This window comes from Aquarana catesbeiana, linkage group LG03, assembly GCF_042186555.1.
Source record: "Aquarana catesbeiana isolate 2022-GZ linkage group LG03, ASM4218655v1, whole genome shotgun sequence".
In the NCBI taxonomy this organism is placed as follows: Eukaryota; Metazoa; Chordata; class Amphibia; order Anura; family Ranidae; genus Aquarana; species Aquarana catesbeiana.
Genome location: NC_133326.1, coordinates 228,884,866 through 228,910,393, shown reverse-complemented (window position 1 = coordinate 228,910,393; position 25,528 = coordinate 228,884,866). Strand labels below are relative to the sequence as shown.

General features: G+C 42.1%; 1 protein-coding gene across 1 annotated transcript in view; it reads left to right on the top strand.

Moving 5' to 3' along the window:
• The window catches only part of LOC141131965 (F-actin-capping protein subunit alpha-2-like), a 57,054-nt gene that overhangs the window by 7,200 nt on the left and 24,326 nt on the right, over positions 1-25,528 (top strand). The window contains exons 3-6 of the mRNA XM_073619838.1: positions 8,845-8,896; positions 17,001-17,064; positions 20,674-20,880; positions 21,021-21,100. Coding sequence (XP_073475939.1) covers positions 8,845-8,896; positions 17,001-17,064; positions 20,674-20,880; positions 21,021-21,100 — 403 coding nt within the window. The remainder of the gene's footprint in view (positions 1-8,844; positions 8,897-17,000; positions 17,065-20,673; positions 20,881-21,020; positions 21,101-25,528) is intronic.

Here is a 25,528-nt window from a genome sequence, read left to right as displayed (position 1 = left end):
CCTCTCTGATCTGTCCTCCTATCTGAGTCACTGATAAGACTCTAAAGTGGCACTGTATAGTAAATATTGTGTGGTGTGTGTTTTTTATTTTTTTATTTTTTTTTATATCCTTCTGGTACAACAGTCTCTCAGGAGATGTCCCCCAAAGCTGTGTATAATTCCCTATATCATGGGTGTTTCCATTCCCACTCAAGAGTAGGTTTTGCTGGAGTTCTGTGCTCTGACACTGTAGTGTGTGTGTGTGTCATCAGATCCCCACCCTTTGCCTGCTAGAGCTGAAAAAGAAAATCCTTTTATCTGTATGTCTTTAGAAGATTCTGAAGGGTAAATGGTTTCAAATAAACAGTTACAACTTTTGTTGTTTCATATGTATCACCTGAGGCCAGTCACTTCGCTGGGTACATGTAACCCCTCCCTACTCTCTTTCTAAAACTACTGGGTTCTGGATACATATAAAATAGGGTGGTAAAACAAGTTCTTTGGTCCCATGCATACTCTTTCATTTTATTACATCCAGAATTTTAAAAGCAATACAAATAGTTATTTTTGACTCTCCAACGTAAGCTTGCTTGAAAAATCTCCTTTCATGTTGTGAATGCTGCCTGACTGCTGGCCATCTTTCCACAAATTCCTGTTTACGTTTTGATTTCTAAGGACTCCCATGGTACCTTGCTGCACTTATTCCTGTACCGACTCTGCCTCTTGAAACGCCTCACCCCCAGCACCTCTGTAGTTCAGAAGTCAGGCTCTGTGAAATCTGTGACACAGCCTACCCACAGGGCATAGAGAATAGGTGTCACAGAATTCAATGGGTAAATGTGTGGGATCTTCACAAAATAAGTTTACAAACTTTAAGATTGTTCAGATCAATAGGAGTGGGCTAGAAATAATTGAAATGCATCATGGAAATTAATATGATTTTAGGTTTTGAACACCTTTTCTTAAAAAGTAATGCTTTTTTTTTTTTTTTGTGTATTTATTTATTTATTTTCTATGGAGCCTGCAGAGCATTGCAACCTTTCACCAACAAGCAGCAGATCATGGGTGCAATGCAGGGCTCCTTCAGACTCTCAAGATAGCGGTCTGCCTGCAGGCAGTTACTTAAAAAAGCAGGAACAATTGCTGAACTACGAAGGCACTCATTGAGAACTATAAGCCGTCAGCCGCAATGGCTGACGCTAGGTGTAGTCCATTCATTCCCAGGAAACTGTGAAAGAATGATGCGTTCTTTTCAAAAAGTGAAGGGGGGGGGATCTCCTGCTCGCTGTTACAAAGTGGGGGTGATCGGTGGGCGGCAGAAGCTGGAACATGTTACCTGTTCCAAAAGGTGAACTTCTCCTGTAAAAAGGGCTTGTCGTTCTGCCTGTGCGATATGTAATCAGCGAATATCGTGTCCGTTTTGTGATACAGCTTAATTTTCTAAACACAGGATTCCAAGCAAATGTTAAATTGAATTTTACGAATTTATGTGGATGGCCCTTCCTCGCCATTTATCATTATTTCTATAGACATGTTGGCAATAGCTATCAGATCCAACCCGAACATTTGCAGCATTTTCAGTGACAGTAAAATCCACTCATGCGCTCTATTTTCCAACGACCTGTAATATTTATTACAGAACCTATCGTGACCCTATCCAATCTAATCAAATCTTGTCTGGCTTTGGTGCCATTTTGAGCCTGCAAGTGAACTGATGAAAATTGGAGGCACTCAGCCTTCCATCTCTGATCCTGGCATCCATTAAGGCCTCCTTCTTTTTTAAATGGAGTACACAAACTCTCCTGTATCTTGGCATAAAACTTGCCTCGGATATCTCGTCACTATGTTGGGCCAACTATGTTCCTCTTTACTCCTCTGTAGAAGCTGCATTGAAAACTTGGAATACCTACACCCCCTCCTGGATGGGCAGGAAAGCTGCAACAAAAATGACAATACTCCAGAGAATATTGTACTACTTCCGCTCACTACCTATACCGGTACCTTCAATTGTTTAAATTTATATATAGCTCTGGAGGCTGTCGAGTCACCCGCTCAACACTGTACACTCCTAAGCAGCTTGGGAGTCCCTCAACTTCAGAGATATTATAAGGCAGCCCAGTTGAACGCAGATCTTTTCCAAAACCAGACCAGATTGGATAACACTTGAATCTCAAGCGGGCACGCCACATCAGATTGGTCTCCTTTTGTGGCTTTCCTCTAGATCAATTCTGAGCCCCACGTTATCGCACTCTCTCCATCCATGGGACACGGCTTGTGTCCCATGGATGGAGACCTATACTCTTAAGTCTCTGCTCATGCCTGTGGCTCCCCTCTTCAATAACACACTCTTTCCTCCAGGTCTTTCTCATCAGTTTGATGGTGAATTAATAAAGGCCTGTATAGGATAGCGTGGTGTTCCCCTTAAAATCCATACCACACCCAAAGGGCATGGTATGGACTAGAGGGGGGGTCCCACTCCTGGCAGTACATTTCAAAGGCTAAAATAAAAACCTATGTGGCTCATGGCCAAAGTTAAAAAAAAAAAAAAATAGAGATAGATATAATATAAATATAGAGAGAGAATAAATGTAGATAAAGTACCTGGATCAGATGGCATACATCCACGGATCCTAAAAGAATTGAGCTCTGTCATTTAAAAGCCATTGTTTCTAATTTTTAGGGTGTCTTTTATGACTGGCATGGTACCACCGGATTGGCGTAAGGCCAATGTGGTGCCTTTTTATTTAACTGCTTGCCGACCAGCGCATGCCGATGTACGTCGGCAGAATGGCGCTGGTAGGCAAAAGGGCGTACAGGTACGTCCCCTTTAAGAAGCGCTATCGCGGGCATGCGCCTGCCGCGGTCTCTCTGACCGCGGGTCCCACGGACTCGATGTCCGCCGGGTGCCCGCGATCGTGTCACGGAGAGGAAGAACGGGGAGATGCTATTGTAAACAAAGCATTTCCCCGTTCTGCCTTGTGACAGGACAGAGATCACAGCTCTCTGTCTTTGAGAGCTGTGATCACTGTCCTGTGTGTTAAAGCCCAGCCCCCTAACAGTTACAATCACTCCCTAGGACACACTTAACCCCTTCACTGCCCCCCCAGTGATTAACCCCTTCACTGCCAGTGTAATTTACACAGTAATTTTATAGCATTGATCGCTGTATAAATGACAATGATCCCAAAATAGTGTCAAAAATGTCCGATGTGTCCGCTGTATTGTCGCAGTCCCGATTAAAGATTGCTGCCATTACTTTAAAAAAAAATAAAAATGCCATAAAACTATCCCCTATTTTGTAGACGCTATAAATTTTGCGCAAACCAATCAATATACGCTTATTGCGATTTTGGGGGGAAAAAAAAAATATGTATAAGAATACATATCTGCCTAAACCTGAGGAGAAAAAAACGTTTTTTTATATATTTTTGAGGGATATTTATTATAGCAAAAAGTAAAAAATATTGCATTTTTTTGCCGCTGTTTTTTTGTTTATAGAGCAAAAAATAAAAACCGCAGAGGCGATCAAATACCACCAAAAGAAAGCTCTATTTGTGGGAAAAAAAGGACATCAATTTTGTTTGGGTACAATGTCGCACCACCATGCAATTGTCAGTTAAAGCGACACAGTGCCAAAACGCAAAAAGTGCTCTGGTCAGGAAGGGGGTAAAATCCTCCGGGGCTGAAGTGGTTAAAAAGGGATCAAAGTCTTTACCAAGTTACTTTAGTCCTGTTAAACTTCTATAGTTTGGAAGATACTGGAGAGTTTTATTAAAAGACCACATAGATAAGTTTTTGCTAGGAAAAAAATAAATAAAAATGTAAGGAATAAACAGCCTGGATTTATGAAAGACAGAAGTTGTCAAACAAATCAGATTTTATTTTTTTTAATTTTTTTATGAGGAGATAAGAAAAACCTTAGACAAAGGAGTGTAATCTGCTTTAAGGGACCAGAATCTACATATTATTTTATTTTTTTTGGGTTAACAAATGCTTTAAAATGTCAGGTTTCTGTGATGTAATAAAACAAGATGAAGATTTTTATTTATTGATAATGAAAACTCATTTCAGAACTTTTTTCACCTTTTTAATGTTACCTATAAACTGTACACCAAACAGAAATATTTTAGGTGGAGGGAAGTATAAATAAAAAACTAATAATATGGTTGCAAAGGCGTGCACACTGAGTCTATCAGCATGGCACATCTTGACTTGCAATATTTGCCCACTCTTCTTTGCAAAAACACTCCAAATTTGTCAGATTGTGAGGGCATCTTCTGTGCACAGCCCTCATCAGAGCACCGCACAGATTTTCAATCTTGTTCAGGCCTGGGCTCTGGTTTGGCCATTCCAAAACTTTAATCTTTGGGTCATTGTCATGCTGAAAGATGAAGTTCAGCTTTCTAGCAGAAGCCTGAAGGTTTTGTGCCAATCTTGACTGGTATTTGGAACTGTTCCCTCTACCGTGACTAAGGCCCCTGTTTCAGCTGAAGAAAAACAGCCCCAAAGCATGATGCTGCCACCACCATGCTTCACCATGCTTTACAGTGGGTATGGTGTTCTTTTGATGATGTGCAGTGTTGGTTTTGCACCAAGCATCATTTGGAATTATGGCCAAAAAGTTCAACCTTGGTTTCAACAGACCAGAACACTTTTCCCACATGCGTTTTTTTAGTTTTACTTCCATCCTCTTAAAAGATTTCAGCTTGTTTTTCAACCGAGTTGTACAATTTATAGGTCACATTAAAGGTGGAACAAGTTCCAAAATTATTTATCTTTGTCTCCATATCTTTTTTTTTTTTTTTTTTTTTTGTTTTTTTTTGTTTTTACATCAGACACCTGACATTTTAACAGAGGTGTGTAGACTTTTATATCCACTGTATGTGTGGGACCAGTTTGCAGTATGATTTCAAGCCCCGTTCGACGCACCTTCGTTCAGCGGTTCAGGTGCGAATTGCTAAATTGTATGACATTGATTTTTTTTTATTTTTTTTTATTTTTTTTTTTTTTTTTTTTAGCCCCTGAACGGTCTGAAAATCGTACTGGACTTTTTTTTTTTTTAGTAAACAACGCACTGAGGCCAGCCCGCACATCGGTTTAATTGTAAGGCCGTATGCACATTGGATGTTTTTACAGCTGCTTCTAGGGACGGCTGGCTTTTTTTTTTTTTTCTTCCCCCCTGCCTCCCAAGACTCCTTTTTAATGTTCTATTTGTCCCTACCCACAGGAGCTTTTATCAGCATTTAGTGGCAGGAGCTTTAAGAGGCCTTTTACAGGCAGGAAAAAAAATAAAGCCCACTAACAGTGCATCCAGGAGCAGCAGCATTTTGGTAGAAAAAAAGCTTGACGCTACTGAAAGTTGCTAATGCTTGCGCAATAATTAATTTCAGTGGCCAGAATAAATTATTATTCTGGTCAATTAAATGAATTAACACTCAAGAGCTGGACTCCTGTAAAAGCTTTAGACACTTATACAAGCGTCAGGCATTTTTTCTGCAAAAACGCTGCTGGCTTTTAGGAGAGTTAAACTGTATGCATGAGGCCAAAGAGTCAGGTATGATTTTTAGTCTGGTTCAGTTGCAATTTCCAGTGTCGTACACTTTAGAAAATCGCACCTGAACCGCTGAACAAAATCGCACCTGACTCCTAAAGGTATTGGAGCATATGCACGAGAGTACTTGGTATCAGCACCGATACCAATATCTGTATCGGTGAAACGCTAATACTAGGGGGAGTACAACTGGGGGGAATCAGTGGTGGAGAAAAATCTAGGACTAGGTGTTTCCAAACAAGCAAAATGTATTTATTGTATTAAAAGAGGTATAGACTGCAGAGAAAGACCTCATTTTGCCCCTGTACAAATCATTAGTAAGACCTCAGCTGAAATATACATATCAGGTTTGGGCACCAGTTTACAAAAAGGCTATTGAGGAACTGGACTGATAAGAGGCATAGAGGAGCTCAGCTACGAGGAAAGATAAGCTAAACTGAATTTATGCTCTCTTGAAAAGAGGTGATGAAGTCCCGGTTCACACTGGTGTTATGCGGGAAACCCAGCTAATCAGTGCCGGTTCCCACATGGCACCTGAATCTCGCATTGACATCTGCGATCAGATCAGTGTGAACTGTGAAATGGTGCAGGAATTGGATCGCATAAAGGGTCCTGCACCATTTTGGTGTGAATGCGATACGATTTCAGCAATACAGTTTGGCTGAATTTGCATCGCATAAACATATGTGATCTGCACAGCGATGCGAATCACATGTGATGGCACAAGTGTGAACCCAGCCTAAAGGAGGATGCATGTAAATTCATAAATGGTTTCTATAGTGAACTTGGTGTAGAGTTGTTCACTTTTTAAAGCGGAGCTCCACTGGTTTTTGAGTTTATTAAAAGTCAACAGCTATACTTTTTGTAGCTGCTGACTTTTAATAAACAGACATTCACCTGTCCCACGGTTCAGCAATGCAGCCACCCGAAACCTCCGTTCTCCCCCCCCCCCCCCCCCCCCCTAAAAAAATGACATGCCAATTGTGGCATGTCAGGGGGCGAGGAGTACTTAAATCGGTAGTTCCACTTTTGGCTTTAAGGTCATCACAGAGGACTAGGGGCACTCTTTAGGTCTGGAGGAAAAGAGATGTAATCTCCAAATACTGAAAGGCTTTTTCACAGTAAGAGCTGTGAAAATGTGGAATAGACTTCCTCAAAAATCCATTCTGGTCAGCTCAGTGTTTTAAAACAAAGTCTAGATTCTTTCCTAAATGCACATATTATAACTGGATACTAATATTTATAAGTAAAGTTGATCCAGGGAACATCCGATTGCCTCTTGGGGATCAAGAAGGAATTTTTACCCCCCCCCCTCCTTACTGGAGCAAATTGGGTCATACTTTATTGGGGGGTTTTGCCTTCCTCTGGATAAACTGTGGCTATAGGATAGTGTATATGGAGTTTATTTTTATTTTTTTCAACCAGATTTAAAAAACAGTATATGTATAACCAACAGGTGCTTGTTGCAAACCATGTATAAAATAATAAAGATCTAATTTTTAATGCTACAGATTAATTTTAAATGTGAAAAAAATGAGCATTCACACACAACTGCAGTTTCAAGGAGGAAAAAGTGAGTTACCCAGAGGTATGGCAGAGAATGGCAGGCTGTTTTGGAAAGCCAAAATAAAGTAATGTCATAGTCGGGGTGGATTTGATTAAAATGAACTCAATTTAAATCCATCATTTTTAAAGAGCATCTGTCATCTCTGTCCCGCAGCGGCTCCTCCTCTGACCCGCTGTTGACTCACCCTCAGTCCCATTCACTTTAATGGGATGGCTGGTGATGCGGCAGTGACACAACAAGGTGAGGGACGTGATGGCAGCAGGTGAGTGGATGCCCACTAACAGGCACTGCCATGATGGATCTTAAATGACAGGTGCTCTTTAAATGTAAGGACTTATTCTTGCTGGTAGTTAGAATCCTTTAATATTTAAAAAGAAAATGAAGGTTTCCTATTTTGAATAATAAACTGTCAGGTTAGTAAAACAACAATACCAGAATCAATTCAATCATACACTTTGTAGTGTACATAGATTTGCAAAATAATGGGATAAAGGAATATTCCTGAACTTTTTTTATCTCATTGTTACTGTGAAATTGTGTGAATGTATCGATGCAGTGCATGTTATCTCAGCTTGCAGAGCTTGCATTCATTGAATGGGTTTACCAAGAAATGTAAATATTGCAGAATATACAGCCTCATGCTACATAACTAAGCTCCATTTCATGTTGAATAAACAAAATTATTATTGTATCTTAAATAGAAAACCATCTTTTTTAGAATTTTTTTTTTTTTTTTTACTCCAAAAGCATTTTGTTAATTAAAAAAAAAAAACTCCAGATTTAAATTTAAGAAACAGATCTCCTTCCCTTTTTTTTTTTTTTTTTTTTTCCCCACCCTGGTCATAGTAGATCTGCGCTTCCTGATGGAAGGCGTGGATCTACTATGGATGTTTTTAACTGTTGTTCTATGCATGTACATGTAACTGTTTGCACATGTGACAAACACTGCTTTGTTTATTTTAAAATTATATATTTTCCCATACTCCTGTTGGGAATATATTTTAATTAAATCCAGCATGGTATGTGGCTGCATCAGAGAACACAGTTTGTTCACTTAAATTTTTCTCTGACGATTCAGGAGCTTTCCTACCTGTTCTATGTCAACTCTGTAGAAAAGATTCTGCACATCTGTATGGTCACACCTTTTGTGTCTGCCTATTTTGAAGGTTTCAGTGTTCATTTACAATTTCAGTACTGGATACAGTATAACTCCTCATAAAATATTTGTCACTGTAGTGTCTACATGTTGTGGCAAACATCACAGGAAGTTATAGGCAGCATAGTGCCACATTAGAGGGGACTTTTTATAAGGCTGAATACAGAGCATTCCATATAAAATCCTTCTTCACTAGAATGCTTAAGCAAGCCATACATTTCGCCTCTCCTCCTCCCTGATCAGTGTTGCCGTCTATAGCACAACCAGCTAGCCCAAACACGGATCGCAATTCGGCTCAACCAGCTGAATTTTCGATCCAAGTATGGCTGGCTTTAGAGGCCGGTGTTGCATACATCTAAATGTTCATAAATTGATACATAGCTGGAAACGACTACATCTAGCTACAAGTTTTATTTTTATTTAAGTATGTATGTAAAAATATAATTTACTAATTTTATTATTGAATGCTATTGCGCAATTCTTTATGTATAATTTCCATTTACAGCAAGTATATGTTTACTATACAGCTGAGGCTCTTATATCAGAAGATGGCTAATGATTCCTTTTTTTTGTATGTGTTTTCCTGTACAGATGTTCGGTTCCTACTTAACAATGACAACTTACTCAGGGAAGGTGCTGCTCAGTAAGTGTTAATGTCATTACAGTTCTTCCAGAACCTCTAACACACTGATGAAATCCTGTACAGCACAGCTAATGCCAATTCACACTTGTGGATGGGGCTGTGTGCAATTACACCCAAGATCAGCTGCAGGAGGAAGCCCCATTTAGAACGGCTGTTTGCATGTAATCTGTGAGTGTTCAGCCCTGGGCATAGACTGTCTGCATCCAGGGCCGATCACTCACAGGCAATTGCTGCTTGAGCGATTACCTGTGAGCTACTGTGATTGGCTGTGGGAGCTGTCCGCTTCCCATTGCTTTCAGTGGAGCTTTCTCCTGCAGCTAATCACTGTGAATCCCCTGCTGGGGTTCCCCCATGTAATCATGCACACAGCCCTATTTGCATGTGTGAATGGGGCCTTTAAGTACAACTGCCTAAAAGCCTAGAGGTGTAATTAAGCCAGAAATGCAGCAGTGTGAACACTATGAAGGTTATAAAGTCAAGTGAGTGGATGTTATCCCTAAAGTGGCCTGACTGATTCTGCTATTACAGCTTTATAACCATGAATACTTTATAGCTCCAGGCAAGCAGGTAAATGCACATTCAAAATTCATATATGGGAGATGACTTGCGTAACTGCTAAAGGATTTGTGTTTCTGTCTCTCTGGTCCTGAGATTTACACAGCCCCTATAGATGGCACAACCACCCTGGTGGTTGGTGGCCTGAGGTTTCTTCTTTGCTGCAGTTAAAGTATAACTAAAGGCAAACTTTTGTTTTTTTTTGTTTTTTTTTGTTTTTGGATAGAGTGGAGATAGGATGGAACACCTGTCAGTTTTTATTGCTGTCTATGCCTCCATTAGGGAGATTCACCCTCTCTATTTATCCCTGTTTACTGTTATTTAAAAGTAAAAGAAAATCCCAAATTTTGGGTTGTTTTCAGAAAAGTAATAGCTGGGAAATCTTCTAACGGGGACTCTAGTTCTGGTAACCTGGGAGTCCCCAAGGAATTCCCTTCATTTGCTGGGATTTCCCCCTCACTTCCTGCTTGGCTATGGGACAGGAAGTGAAGCAATCTCCACAGTGGGACACAGATGAAGAAGAAAAATCTGACAGGGGTTATGATCTTCCCTTGCTCTATCCAAAATGAAAAAAAAAAAAGTTTTGCCTATAGTTTTACTTTAAGCAATAGATAAAGCTAGGCGTTTCAACCTTGCCTTTAGGCAGTGATTGGGCAGTGAAGGGACAACAACATACTGATGAGGTCAACTTTGCTTTCTCTTCTCTCGTTCTTTGAATGCAGGATACATATGTGACTCTGTGTTGCTCGTCCCCCATCCATTTTGAGTGCTGCTGTCTAGGGGATTCCAAGAGCCTGAAATCCAAGTTAAATTTATAATATTAGTTTGTGTTAAATTTATCACTGCAGTAATTGGGAGTGTAACATCTGCCTGGAGTCCTGCTTTGATAAGTAAGGCTGGCCATATATTATACAATTTTCTTGTTCAATTTTCCTTTAGATTTACCTTCAACTATACAGTGCATCCGGAAAGTATTCGGAGCGCTTCGCTTTTTCCACATTTTGTTATGTTACAGCCTTATTTCAAAATTGAAGAATTTTTTAGCAAAATAATGAATGTAAGCAATACCCCATAATGACAACGTGAAAGAAGTTTAAGTATGAGCTGAGCACCTGAGCTCAAAATTGAGCTCAGGTACATCCTGTTTCCACTGCTCATCCTTTGAGATGTTTCTACAACTAAAAGTTGTGCTCATTTGTCACCCCCCCCCCCCCCCCTCCGATGCCACATTTGGCACCTTTTCGGGGGGGGTGCAAACCTGTCTTTGACGGGTATCCTGTTCCCACTTCCCGGAGCTGCGGCCGTTGACATCACCGATCGGCTCCCTCCTCCTTCCCCTGCTGACGGGCCAGTAGGAGAGAGGGGCGGAGCCTCGCGCATGCGCAGTAGGGTTCCTGGCATGAAGCCGTAAGGCTACACTGCCGGGTTCCCTTGCCCGACCCGCAATGGCGGTGGGAGCACCTGAAAGCTGATGCAATCATCAGCTGCGGTGCCGGCATCGCTGGACTCCAGGACAGGTAAGTGTTCTATCATTAAAAGCCAGCAGCTGCAGTATGTGTAGCTGCTGGCTTTTAATTTTTGCAGTGGTGGGCGGACCTCCGCTTTAAATGGAGTCCACCTGTGGAGAGAGGAGAACCTTCCAGAAGAACAACCTTCTTTGCAGCACTCCACCAATTAGACCTGTATGGTAGAGTGGCCAGAAGGAAGCCACTCCTCAGTAAAAGGCACATGACAGCCCACCTAGAGTTTGCCAAAAGGCACCTGAAGGACTCCCAGACCATGAGAAACAGAATTCTCTGGTCTGATGAAACAAGGATTGAACTCTTTGGCCTGAATGGCAAGTGCCATGTCTGGAGGAAACCAGGCACCGCTCATCAACTGGCCAATGCCATCCCTACAGTGAAGCATGGTGGCAGCATCAAGCTGTGGGGATGTTTTTCAGCGATAAGAACTGGGAGACTAGTCAGGATGGAGGGAAAGATGAATGCAGCAATGTACAGAGACATCCTAGATGTAAACCTGCCGCAGAGCGCTCTGGGCCGAAGTTTAATCTTTCACCAGGACAACAACTCTAAGCACATAGCCAAGATAACAAAAGAGTAGCTATGGGACAACTCAATGAATGTCCTTAAGTGGCCCAGCCAGAACCCAGACTTGAACCCGATTGAACATCTCTGGAGAGATCTGAAAATGGCTGTGCACCAATGCTCCCCATCCAACCTAATTGGAGCTTGAGAGGTCCTGCAATGAAGAATGGGAGAAACTGCCCAAAAATTGGTGTGCCAACCTTATAGCATCATATTAAAAAAAGACTTGAGGCTGTAATTGGTGCCAAAGGTGCTTCAACAAAGGATTGAGCAAAGGCTGTAAATACTTGTACAATTTTTTTTGTTTGTTTTTTGTTTATTTTTTTTAGTTATTTTTAATAAATTAACAAAGATTTCAAACAAACTTCTTTCATGTTGTCATTATAGGGTATTGTATGTAGAATTTTGAGGAAAATTAATGAATTTAATCCATTTTGGGGAAAAAGGCTGTAACATAACAAAATGTGGAAAAAGTGAAGCGCTGTGAATACTTTCCATATGTAGTGCAAGGGCCTGCCTGATTGCAAAAAAAAGTGTTTGTTTAGGTTTGACCTCCATGTTCTATGGTTTTGATAAATCTAATGGAATGTTGTACAAGAAAATTGTATAATGTATGGCCAGCCTCAATTAGTATTTAGCCATGCTGGCATTATCAGAAATTTTATAGACAATCTGTGTGCCTTTCCAGTTACACAGATATACTCGCCACTGTTAATGCCATAAGCAATATTTTTTCATATTAATAAACTTGGTGGCATTCCAAGGCAAAACATTAATGATATGCAGTCTGTCTGCGATTGGTCTTGAATACAGAATGTGTAAAACCTACATAAAAACAGAATGCAATGATTCGAAAATCTCAAACTCATTGTCCTAGAAACCACCTTGACTTGGGCTCCTGGAGGGGCCCGGGACCCAGCCTTCTTCCCACCAACTATGGACCCAGGACTACGACACCATTTCCCCAAAAGGAATATATCACTTCCCTGGGTACATGGCTGGTCATAAATTATACCGCCTACCCTTTCCATGCATTTAGGGCTGGAGGGACTGTTTTTTTTTGGGACCCCTTGGCATACTGTGCATAGTGGAACTATACTCCTGGAGTGATGTGTTGCGTGCAGGGGGTGAATTCCAGCATTTGTGGGGTTAAGAAACTTTATTTTCTGTTACAAAATAAAAAATTACATTAACATTCGCCAAAAAATCTTTAAAAAAACATTTGAAAAAAAAATTTTTTTTTACTTACCAGAAACGCCTGTTGCTTGGCAGTCTTCCTAATCTGCCTCTTCCTGTTCCGCGGAGCAGTTCGGTTACTTCCTCCTCTTCGGTGAGCTGCCCCGTTGTCTTCTGGGACCTGGGGGTTTCCCAGAAGACGACAGGGCCATTCACAAAGCGCCGCGCGTCTCGCACATGCGCAGTAGGAAACGGGCAGTGAAGCCACAAGGCTCCACTGCCTGTTTCTCTTAGTTAGGATGGCGGCGCCGGCACCCGATCCGATGGACAGATCGGCCTCGGGGGGCCGACATCGCGGGCTTGCTGGATAGGTAAGTGCCCTTTTTTAAAGTCAGCAGCTACAGTGTTTGTAGTTGCTGACTTTAAAAAAAAAACAAAATGGCTGGAACACCGCTTTAATCACCTCCAGAGTCCAGACTGCCAGGTAGGAATCCACTGTTTTCTTGTATGTGTGTGTGGTTGTGTTTTATTTATTTTTATTTTATTTAATGTTCTCATGGGAGGTTTTTGGGTATAAATGCTGTGCTGTTTGTTTATAGTCAGTCCTGTTTCACTCCAACATTGGTTCTGTCTGATGTTTGGGGTAAATTTTGCTATCTACAGCCCTAACCCAATATATTGGTCCTGTCTGGTAATTAAGGAGGTTTGGGCTGAAATTGCTATATTCTGGTTCCAAGGTGGAGGAACCTGTAGTTTGGTGGAGATACTCAGTCGAGGTGTCAGGCAGTCCATCACACTCTTATTTTATCCACAATAGAAAACATATCAAATGTTTAAAATGTAGTATTTTAAGAAGAAAATAATGTAATTCTGAAATTTTATGTCTTAGCAGCATGTCTCAAAAAAGGTGGGACAGGGCCATCTTTGCCATTTATGTAGCATCCACTCTTCTTTTAACAACTCTGTAAATGTCTGGGAACTGAGACCAGTTGCTGGTATATTAGGAGGGGAGTCCCATTCTTGCCTGATATAGGATTCTAATTGTTAAACAGTCCTGGGTCGTCTTTGTCGTATTTTTCATTTTCAATTGGTGTAAGGTCTGGACTGCAGGCATGTCAGTTAAGCACCCAAACTATTCTACTATGAAGCCATGCTGTTGTCATAGATGGAGTATGCGGTTTAGCATTGTCCTGCCAAAATACAAGGTCTTCCCTGAAAAATATGTCGTCTGGATGGGAGAAATATGCTGGATATATCTTTCAGCATTGATGGAGCCTTTCCAGATGTGCGAGCTGCCCATTCCATACGTATTATGCACCCCCATACCATCAAAGATGCAGGCTTTTGAACTGAATGCAGAAAACAAACCGGAAGGTCCCCTCTCCTCTTTAGACCAGAGGATGCAGCGCCAATTGTTGCCAAAACAATGCCAAATTTTGATTTGTCTTGACCACAGAACTTTCTTCTACTTTGTAGCAGACCATTTTAAATGAGCTTTGGCCCAGAGAAGATGGTGACATTTCTGGATCATGTTCAGCTACAGCTTGTTCTTTGCATGGTGGTGTTTTTTTACTTTGCATTTTTGGTTGACACGGCAGACTGTTTTCACAAAGATTTTTGGAAGTATTCCTGAGCCCATGCAGTGGTGTCCATTACAGAACTATGCCTGTTTTTTAATGCAGTGCCATCCGAGGGCCCTTAGATGACGGGCATCCAATATTGCGTTTTGGCCCTGTCCCTTGCGCACAGAGATTTCTCAAGATTCTCTGAATCTTTTGATATTATGTACTGATGATGATGATATAATTAAAGTTTTTGCAATTTTACATTGAAGATTTTTCTGAAATTATTTGACATTTTTTTTTAGATGCAGCTTGGAGAACCTCACCCCATCTTTACTTCTGAGACACACTGACTCCCCTGGACTCTTTTTTTTTTTTTTTTTTTTTTTTATACCCAATCATGTTACTGACTGATTTAGGTGGAGTTTACACAATGTCACAACTTTTGGAACTAGGGTTGTAGCAATATCCTAGCAAAAAATACTCAGTATTATATTAGCAACATTATCCATTCACAAGCAACTGGTACCATCATATCCTACATAGAGAGGAACACTCCATATTTTTTTTTTTTTTTAACTAAAATTGGTGCTGCCAGCCCAGCACACCAAACACACGGGCTGCTGTCCCAATAGCTTGCAGGCATTCTGCCCAGTTATTGGCAGCCCATTTTCCCTTAGACTTGGCCCTTTAGTCCCAGTGATGGGAATGCTTAAGGCTTCGATATACCAAGAAATTTTGGACTATTTTATGCTCCCAGCTTTGTGGGAACAGTTTGGGCATGGCCCCTTCCTGTTTCAACATGACTGCGCACCAGTGCACAAAACAAGGTCCATAAAGACATGGATGAGTGAGTTGGGGGTAGAGAAACTTGACTGGCCTGCACAGAGTCTTGACCCCAACCTGATAGAACACCTTTGGGATGAATTAAAGCAGAGACTGCGAGCCAAGCCTTCTCGTCCAACATCGGTTCCTGACCTCACATATGTGCTTCTGGAAGAATGCTCAAACATTCCCATAGACACACTCCTAAACCTTGTGGACAGCCTTCCCAGAAGAGTTGAAGCTGTTATGGCTGCAAAGGGTGGGCCAACTCAATATTGAACTCTACGGACTAAGACAGGGATGCCATTAAAGTTCATGTGCGTGTAAAGGCAGGCGTCCCACAACATTTGATAATGGTGTATATGCAGAGGACCTTACCTGACAAAAGATTTGTAATTCTGTTCATGCAGCCTTGAAATCCTTACAGTACAGGACGGTTCTTCAAAGTGATTGTAAGGGTTCACTTTTGTTTTTTAAATAACAAACCTGTCATACTTACCTCCACTGTGCAGCTAGTTTTGCACAGAGTGGCCCTGATCATCCTCTTCTGGGGTCCCCTGGTGGCTCTCATGGCTTCTCCCCAAATCAGATAACCCCCGAGGAGAAGCGCTCTCCTGAGGGGGTTACCTTGCGGGTGCGCTCCTGAGTCCAGCATTTGGTGTCCATAGTCGCCTAATGTATGACTCTGCCCCGGCGCTTGCGTCATTGGATTTGATTGACAGCAGCGGGAGCCAACGGCTGTGCTGCTATCAATCTATCCAACCAAGAGCCGGGAACCCCCTGCAGAAAGACAGTGTGTCCCCTCCAGTTCAAGGGCTCAGGTAAGTAAAACGGAGGGGGCTGGTCACTGCCAGGTGTTTTTTCACTTTAATGCATAGGATGCATTAAGGTGAAAAAGCACGAAGGTTTACAACCCCTTGAACTTCCACTGCAGTCAGTCAGCACAGCTTCACTAATGACCCTCCCCAGGCTGTGAGTAGATAATGAAGGAGCAGCTGATCCTCCCTTGATTCTGTAGTCAAGAGCACTGCTGTGTAAAGGACTATAGTTTAATAAAATTTAAATAGACCAAATTCGTGTACATGCTTTAGTTAAAATACTTAATGGTCTTTTTGTCAAATGGTATTATCTGTTAGTTTTTCCTTCCTTCATTCAATATGAGACATGGTAAGAAACTTTGCAAAGACAATAAAAAAAAAAAAAAGACCTGAAGCCGGCAAAATACTGGCAGAGCAATTTTATTTCCCTATTATTAAATACCGGCTATCTATCGTCATTCTGCAGACTATAGTAATCTAATATACTGTACCTGGTAGTAATGCCTACAATAGAGGATCAAAGGTTGGTAAAAAGAGTGACAGTTTATCACATCAATGGCAGTATGCAGCAATTAATGTTCATGGCACATGTGCAGTATCATTATGTACTTTCCATCCATGAGTTCAGCTACATACTAAAAGGTAGAGAGACTGGGGAAGGGTTAGAACCTCTAAGGTTTTCATTGCTGTCTGTGTCCCTGCTATGATGATTAGCCCTTATTTCTTTATGCCTTTATGATCACAAAAGAAATTCAGTGAAATCTTCCCAACAGGGGCACAGATACCAGTAACCATTTGACAGTGGCCCTTATTCTTGTTTTACTAATTTTCTTCACTCAATCCAGGTCTTCCAGACATGGTCTATCTGGTTTAAAACCAAGACTTTTCAGTCTCTGACATCCAACATTTACAGTTCTGGGTCCAGAGACCACATGACTTTTGATCCAGGAAATAACATTTCTTCATTCATGGGAAGGATAAATTAATGTAATTTGTCATGGTCCATTGATTCGTGTGATGTAAACTTTGTTTTAGGATATTTGGCATTCAATATTTACGGTTATTTTTTCTTCACATCTAGTGCTTTTGCACAGTACAACTTGGATCAGTTCACCCCAGTAAAAGTTGAAGGCAATGAAGATCAGGTATGTCTTTGCCTGCATAGCTTGATATTTATCCTTCAAGTACTGTTGGTTTGTGTTGTAGCGTTTTATTTTTCTATTGTTAATTTTTCTAAACGTGTTGTAAGGTTTATGGAATCATTAAAAAAAAAAAAAAGTAAGCCTATGGGCCACGTTCAGATATAGCAATTTAAAAGAGTAGCCAACTATGTAGAACGACAGCATCAAACTATTTCCATTGCAAATAATGTTTAGGTACACCTGTGAACAAAACATATTTGGCTGCCATTGCTTTTGAAAATTGGCGTTGCCTGCCCATCTCTGGCTTCAGTGATCTCTGAGGAACAGATCTCAAATGAGCATGCAGCAAGAATTTAGAGTAAAGTCTTCACATTTGTTCTTAGTGATGTGGAAAATGATTAACCTCTTCCTGCCACCTTAACACATACATGCAGTAGTAGAAAAGTGATCCTTAACACTCAGCCACCGCACATATGCACCCATGGCTGTCTAAGGTTCAGGGCTGGCTCACACCAGATGCATTCCAGTGATTTTTTTTTTTTTTTAACTTTGCATCAAAAATGCATGCACAGTGTTTTTTCCATGTATGCCAATGACCCTAGTTCACACCAGTGTTGTCAGTTCCAGTACAGTCAACAAAAGTAGAACCTGCTGAATTTTTTATTTTTTTTTTTAACCACTTCAGCCCTGGAAGATTTGGCTGCTCAATGACCAGGCCATTTTTTGCGATACGGCATTGCGTCGCTTTAACTGACAATTACACGGTCGCGCAATGCTGTACCCAAACAAAATAAATAAACGTATATTGATTTATGGCTTTTTTTTTTTTTTTTTTTTTTTTTTTTTTACTAGTAATGGCGGTGATCTGCTTTTTTTATGGGGGCTGCGATATTGCTACAGACAAATTGGACACTTTTGACACATTTTTGAGACCATTGACAATCATACAGCGATCAGTGCTATAAAAATGCACTGATTTACTGTATAAATGTCACTGGAAAGGGGTTAACACTAGGGGCAATCAAGGGGTCAACTGTGTTCCCTAGGTGTGTTCTAACTGTAGGGGGAGAGGACTGACTAGGGGAGGAGAGAGATCGGTGTTAATACTTAGTATGAACACACGATTTGTCTCCTCTCCCCTGAGAGAACCGGGATTTGTGTGTTTACACATACAGATTCCGGTTCTTGCTCTGTCACAAGCGATCGCGGGTGTCCGACGGTCATCGCGCCCGGCCGGCACTTCCGTCGGCTCCGGGTGCGCGCGCCTCCTACAGCGTCTTAAAGGGCCGATGTACAGTTATGGCGGCTCGCCCAGGGGAGCCATCCTGTCACAGTACAACCGCGGCGGCTGGTCCAGAACTGGTTAAGTCATGTATTGTAAGGCAACTTACAACATTTACTATATAGTGTATGTACATATACTGTTTTTATATACAGTGTATGTATATGTAAACACTTTTCAATTGACAACTGTGTAAACTTGAAAAGCTTTTCAGGGTGTTGACAAAGGGCTTTATACAGTGTTCAAAATTGACCCTTGCTTCTTCGTTCCATCAGCAGTGGATGTACCCAATAACAACTGACAAGTACGTAGTGTTAGGAGTGCAACAGCCATCAGCATAAAAAGGCAGCCCATATATGAGTCAGTTTTTGTTTGTTTTTATTTGTTTTTGTTTTGTGTTTTTGTTTTGTGTTTCTGTTCAGCTAGCAGGTTGAAAAAAAAACTGACTTGATTTTAGGGGGACTCCCCGTCATCAGAAAACGCTGATCAGCGCTGCCAGCGGCACTGATCAATCAGCGAAAATCCGACAGGGTGGTTATACAGAAGTTGATTGATAGATCGACGTCTGTGCAACCTTCCTGCCCATATATGGATTGAAATTCAGCCGCTTCCTGCTTAAACCAGTCAAATTTTTATCCACGTATGGCCAGTGTTCTGCCGAGAAAGTTCCGCTCGGCGGATAAGGACCCCCCTCTACTGCGCAGGCGCTGCGCAGTAGGATCTGGCGGAAATAGCCGAAGATGAATAGGGGAAAATCAGCTGTACACGGCGCCTGTAAGAGGGCCCCTCGCGGGCTCGCTTCGCTCGCCACGCTTCGCTCGCCACACTTCGGGCACGGCCTCGCTTCGCTTGGCTCTTTTTTTTTATTCCCCCTCTAGGTCCACTTGGATGGTGGGGAAGGAACCTGGACCTAGGGCGCAGGCGCTGTGTACAGCTGATTGTAGATTTTGTCCTTCGGCTATCTCCGGCGGCTGATAGTAGTTCGTACTGCGCAGGCGCTGCGCCTGCACAGTACAGGGGGGGAACTTATCCGCCAAGGGAACTTTCTCGGCAAGACACTGGCTTAGGGCCTACAAGGGCAGACATTGGGTTTGGTTTACTAAAACTGGAGAGTTCAAAATATGGTGCTGCTCTGCATAGAAACCTATCGGCTTCAAGGTTTTTTAATAGCTTAATTGAACAAGATGACGTTTAGAAGCTAACTGCCTACCATGCACAACTGCACCAAATTTTGCACTCTCCGAGTTTAGTAAATCAACCCCAATGTTTATAATATGCACATTCTCTAAGCAGCTGAACACACCAAGCAATGGAGAGGTCAGAAGGAGAAGCAGGATATGACCTCAAAGGAAAGCATTGTCCTAATAAAATTATATAATGAAAATTTAAAGAATTTTTTTTTTTTTTCGCCACATCTAACCTGCTCCACTACCTCCCCTTTCTTGTTTTTCCTTCTTATTGAAGTATATAATTCATACTTCTACTTCCGCAGACTACTTAATACCAAAACCTTTACATCTTTTTTCTAGTTCATCTTTAAGTTGGCTGACCAATGTGTGATGTGTGATATGCTACTTTAGTTGTTAATTGCTTAAAATGTCTCAAACATTTAAATCCTATACAGACTGAATCTGTTTTATTGTTACTAAACCAAAGATGTTTTGTAGGCTTTGTTACTCCTCTTTTTGAGACTTCATAAAATGATTGAATAAGAAAAAAGATTTTTTAAGTCAAAATTACAAAAAAGAGGAAAAAATGCACTGGAACGCATTTAAAGGTGTATGCAGAAACGCATCTGGAACGTACAAATTCTGGTGTGACCCAACCCTCAGTCCTGGGAGGGTGTTCACTGCACACTGACCGAGCTTCTCTGTCAGCTTTCAGTTATTTTGTTGTAGGGAGCCAGCGGGATGGACTCCTGATTATGTGACCACTGTGAGAGCTAATCGTAGCAACTGTTCTCTGACAGGCTTCCTTTTAAAGTGTTCTTGTCACCAAAACCCTGTTTACCAGCCGCTGCAGGTATTTTGCAAATTCTATTGTGTGGATACCCGTTTTCTCTCCTGCATGCTATATTTCCTCATCTACTTCAAGAGTATTTCACAATGGAATCTCCCCATTCCCCTTCACAACTATATCTGCAAATGATTAGTTAGCAGGCATTACTCTTGGTCCTTCTCATGTTAGGTTTATTTTACAGGGTTCACAAGTGTCAGTACAGAATCTCCTGAGGAAATAGCAATGGTTTACCAGCTGAAACTAAGCAAAAGTTTTGCAGTCTTCATCTCAGGATAATAATAGAATTGAGAAAAAATATTTGTTTTCACTAGGTATTAATAACTGAGCATGGAGACCTTGGTAACGGGAGGTTTTTAGATCCAAAGAACAAGATTTCATTCAGATTTGATCACTTAAGAAAGGAAGCCAGTGATCCCAGGCCCCATGAGGGAGAAAATGCTATAGAATCCTGGAGGAATGTTGTGGACACTGCTGTGAGATCCTATGTGAAAGATCATTATCCTAATGGAGTTAGTACTGTAAGTAGAAAAACATTTTTGCATTTACAGAATGTTTCTCTTAACGGTGAATATTTGCATAAAAATTGTGTTTTTTGTCATATAGCCCTGTCAGTGGTATTTTACCTCTCATTTCATACCAATTGCATTTGTTACCTTAGGTATACGGCAAAACAATTGATGGACAGCAAACAATAATTGTATGTATTGAAAGTCATCAGTTTCAAGCTAAAAACTTCTGGTAAGTCTCCTTTTTTTTTTTTTTTTTTTTTTTTTTTCTAAGATAGATACAGTGGATTAAGTATTGAACATGTCACAATTTTTCTAGGTAAATGTATTTCTAAAGGTGCTATTGACATGAAATTTTCACCACGGGTCAGTAGCAACCTCTGAAATCCCATACATACAAAGAAACCAAAACAAATACGTTCAGAAATTAAGTTTTGTGTGTAATAAAATGGAATGACACAGGGAAAAAGTATTGAACACATGAAGAAAGGGAGGTGCAGAAAGCCATGGAAAGCCAAGACACCAGCTGAAATCTATCAGTAATTAGAAAGCAATACTGCCCCTATTCACTGCTAATTAATATCAGCTGGTTCAGTCTCAACTGATGGGCTTTAAAAAGGTGTCTCATTACCAAGGTGTTGCACAAGAAACTCATTTCATGATGGTTAAAAGCAAAGGTCTCTCTAAGGCCCCTTTCACACTTATACGACTTAAAGTCGCGCGATTTCGCCGCAATTTTCCGCGATTTGGGAGCAGTACGACTTTGCCACATTTTTGGCATTAACAAATGAAAACATACAGTAGTTGGTATGAATCATAAGGGGGAACTCCATGCCAAGTTTTAAATTAAAAAACTGGCGTGGGTTCCCCCCAGGGGCATACCAGGCCCTTAGGTCTGGTATGGATTGTAAGGGGAAAAATCCATACCAGACCCTTATCCGAGCACGCAGCCCGGCCGGTCAGGAATAGGGGTGGGGACGAGCGAGCGCCCCCCCCCCTCCTGGACCGTACCAGGCCGCATGCCCTCAACATGGGGGGGTGGGTGCTTTGGGGCATGGGGGGCGCCCTGCGGCCCCCCCCACCCCAAAGCACCTTGTCCCCATGTTGATGAGGACAAGGGCCTCTTCCCAACAACCCTGGCCGTTGGTTGTCGGGGTCTGCGGGCGGGGGCTTATCGGAATCCGGGAGCCCCCTTTACTAAGGGGGCCCCCAGATCCCAGCCCCCCACCCTATGTGAATGAGTATGGGGTACATGGTACCCCTACCCATTCACCTAGGCAAAAAAGTGTCAATAAAAAAACACAGTACACAGGTTTTCAAAGTAATTTATTAGGCAGCTCCGGGGTCTTCTTCCGACTTCAGGGGTCTTCTTCCGACTTCAGGGGTCTTCTTCCGACTTCGGGGGTCTCTCCGGCGTCTTCTCCCGGTGTCCGCATCTTCTGCCGGCTCCACCGCTATCTTCTGCCGCTCTTTTGCCAGCGGTGGTCCAGACTTCTGGATCGTCTTCTTCCCTCTTCTCTTCCAGAGATGTTGACACAACGCTCTCTCCAGCTGCAATGGTCTCTGAACGCTCTGCAACGGACTTATATAGGCGGTGACCCCGCCCCCTTATGCCATCACAGTCCCTGGGCATGCTGGGACTGTGACGGTTTAGGAGGCGTGGTCACCGGGTGATGACCACGCCCTCTTATGACGGCACAGTCCCAGCATGCCCCGGGACAGTGACCTCATAAGGGGGCGGGGTCACCGCCTATATAAGTCAGAGACCATTCCAGCTGGAGAGAGCATCGTGTCAACATCTCTGGAAGAAAAGAAGAAGGCAGAAGTCCGGGCCACCGCTAGCAATTGAGCTGCAGAAGATAGCGGAGGAGCCGGCAGAAGATCAGGACACCGGGAGGAGACGCCGGAGAGACCCCAGAAGTCGAAAGAGGACCCCCGAAGTCGGACGAGGACCCCGGAGCTGCCTAATAAATTACTTTAAAAACCTGTGTACTGTGTTTTTTTTTATTGACACTTTTTTGCCTAGGTGAATGGGTAGGGGTACCATGTACCCCATACTCATTCACATAGGGTGGGGGCCGAGATCTGGGGGCCCCCTTATTAAAGGGGGTTCCCGGATTACGATAAGCCCCCCGCCCGCAGACCCCGACAACCAACGGCCAGGGTTGTCGGGAAGAGGCCCTTGTCCTCATCAACATGGGGACAAGGTGCTTTGGGGTGGGGGGGCCCGCAGGGTGCCCCCCATGTTGAGGGCATGCGGCCTGGTACGGTCCGGGGGGGGGGGGGGGGGCGCTCGCTCGTCCCCACCCCCATTCCTGACCAGCCGGGCTGCGTGCTCGGATAAGAGTCTGGTATGGATTTTGGGGGGGACCCCACGCCAATTTTTCTGCGTAGGGGGTTCCCCTTAGATCCATACCAGACCTAAGGGCCTGGTATGCCCCTGGGGGGAACCCACGCCGGTTTTTTCATTTAAAACTTGGCGCGGCGTTCCCCCTCAGGATTCATACCAGACAGCTGTCAGCACTGCCTGTCGCTCATCGCGAAAGGAAAAAAAAGTTTTTTCCTTTCCCGACCAGCGAGCCAGGCTTGTGCTTACAAAGTCGTACTGAAGTCATGTCTATATTATTCAGGCACGATTTGCATGCTACTTCAGGGTTTAACATTGAGGTCTATGGAGTACAACTCGCATAGAAGTTGGACCAAAGTAGTGCAGGGACTACTTTCAAGTCGGCACGACTTAAAGTCGTGCCAATATGAATGGTAGTCATTGAAAATCATGGAGAATGACTTGTCATACGATTTTGCAGTACAAAATCGTGGGACAAGTCGTATAAGTGTAAAAGGGGCCTAAAGACCTTTGCAATCTTGTTGTTGCAAAACATGCCGATGGCATTGGTTACAGAAGGATGTCTAAACTTCTGAATGTTTCAGTGAGCAGTGTTGGTGCCATAATCCGGAAGTGGAAAGAACATAATTTCACCATAAACCGGCCACGACCAGATGCTCCTCGCAAGATTTCTGACATAGGAGTGAAAAGAATTCTCAGAAGAGTTGTCCATTAGTCAAGGACCACTTGTGGAGAGCTTCAGAAAGACCTGGAATTAGAAGGTACAATTGTTTCAAAGAAAACATAAGTAATGCACTCAACCGCCATGGCCTGTATGCACACTCACCACCCAAGACTGAAGAAAAAGCACATTAAAGCTCCTTTAAAATTTGCTACACAACATTTAGACAAGCATGTGAAATACTGGGAGAATATAGTCTGGTCAGATGAGACCAAAATTGAACTCTTTGGATCCATAAAACACTCCATGTTTGGAGGTCAAATGGCACTGCACATCACCCCAAAAACACCCCAATACCAACAGTGATGTTTGGAGGTGGGCTGTTTTTCAGCATACCGTACTGGCAAACTTCAGGTCATTGAAGGAAGGATGAATGGAAAAATGAACCAAGACATTCTTGATAAAAATCTGCTGCCATTTACCAGGATGATGGAGATGAAACTAGGGTGGACATTTCAGCAAGACAATGATCGCAAACACAAAGGAAAGAAAACGCTCAATTGGTTCCAGGTTCACACCAGATGCAGTTCCGTGCTCTTTTTTTTTTTTGTGCAGAAATTGACCGGAAACTGACTGCATGGTGTGAACTAAGAGCCATTGGAATACATGAAAAACACTGCATGCCTTTTGTGCAGAAAAAAGCGCACAAAACTGCATCTGGTGTGAACTGGCCCTCAAAAAAAATAGAATGGCCCAGCCAATCACCTGACTTAGAATAGACAATAGAATATCTATGGAAAGAACTAAAGATCAGAGTTCATAGAATAGGCTCGTGGAACCTTCAAGATTTGAAAACTGTGTGGAAGAATGGGCCAAAATCACACCTGAGCAATTCATGTGACTAGTTTCTCCATACAGGAGGCATCTTGAAGCTGTCATTAACAAATGTATTTAATACCAAGTATTAAATACATTTCAGTTAGCATGTTCAATACTTTTTTCCTGTGTCATTTCATTTTATTACACATAACCTCATTTCTGAACTGATTTGGTTTCTTTGTATGGATTGCATGGGTTGTTGCCGACCATGTGGTAAAAAGTCCATAGTGCCTTGTAGAAATCTATTTACCTAGAAAAATGGTGATGTTCAATACTTGTTTTAACTACTGTATTTGAAGATATGGCCTCCTAGGTTTTGAATGCCCCAATAGAATGAAGCTGCAGATGCAGCTTTGCAGACTTTGCATGTCCCATTTTTTTTTTCGGTGTATATACATTTAATGCATTGTTAGAAACCATGTAAACACTTTCCAATGTATGCATTTTACACACACATTTTGCATCCATTTGCTGGGGAAACAGCTGAGGAAACAACCTTTTGCACTACAGCAAGATGCATAAAAACAAAGCAGGTGCAACAGATGAGATGGGTTCACTGATTTCTTCAAATCAAGTGTATAATGCAAGGCTTTTATCCTTATATTTCATGTTGTTCATTCTCAAAATGGTTTTTGCTCGTGGGTTTTAGATATGTTTTTACATTTTTACAGTAGTTTTATACAATATGCATGCTTCAGCGTTTATAGAAGATCTGAATTTAGTGCACTGAAAAAGGATCTCATGGGTACTGGGGAAAACATTTTTCAAATCCA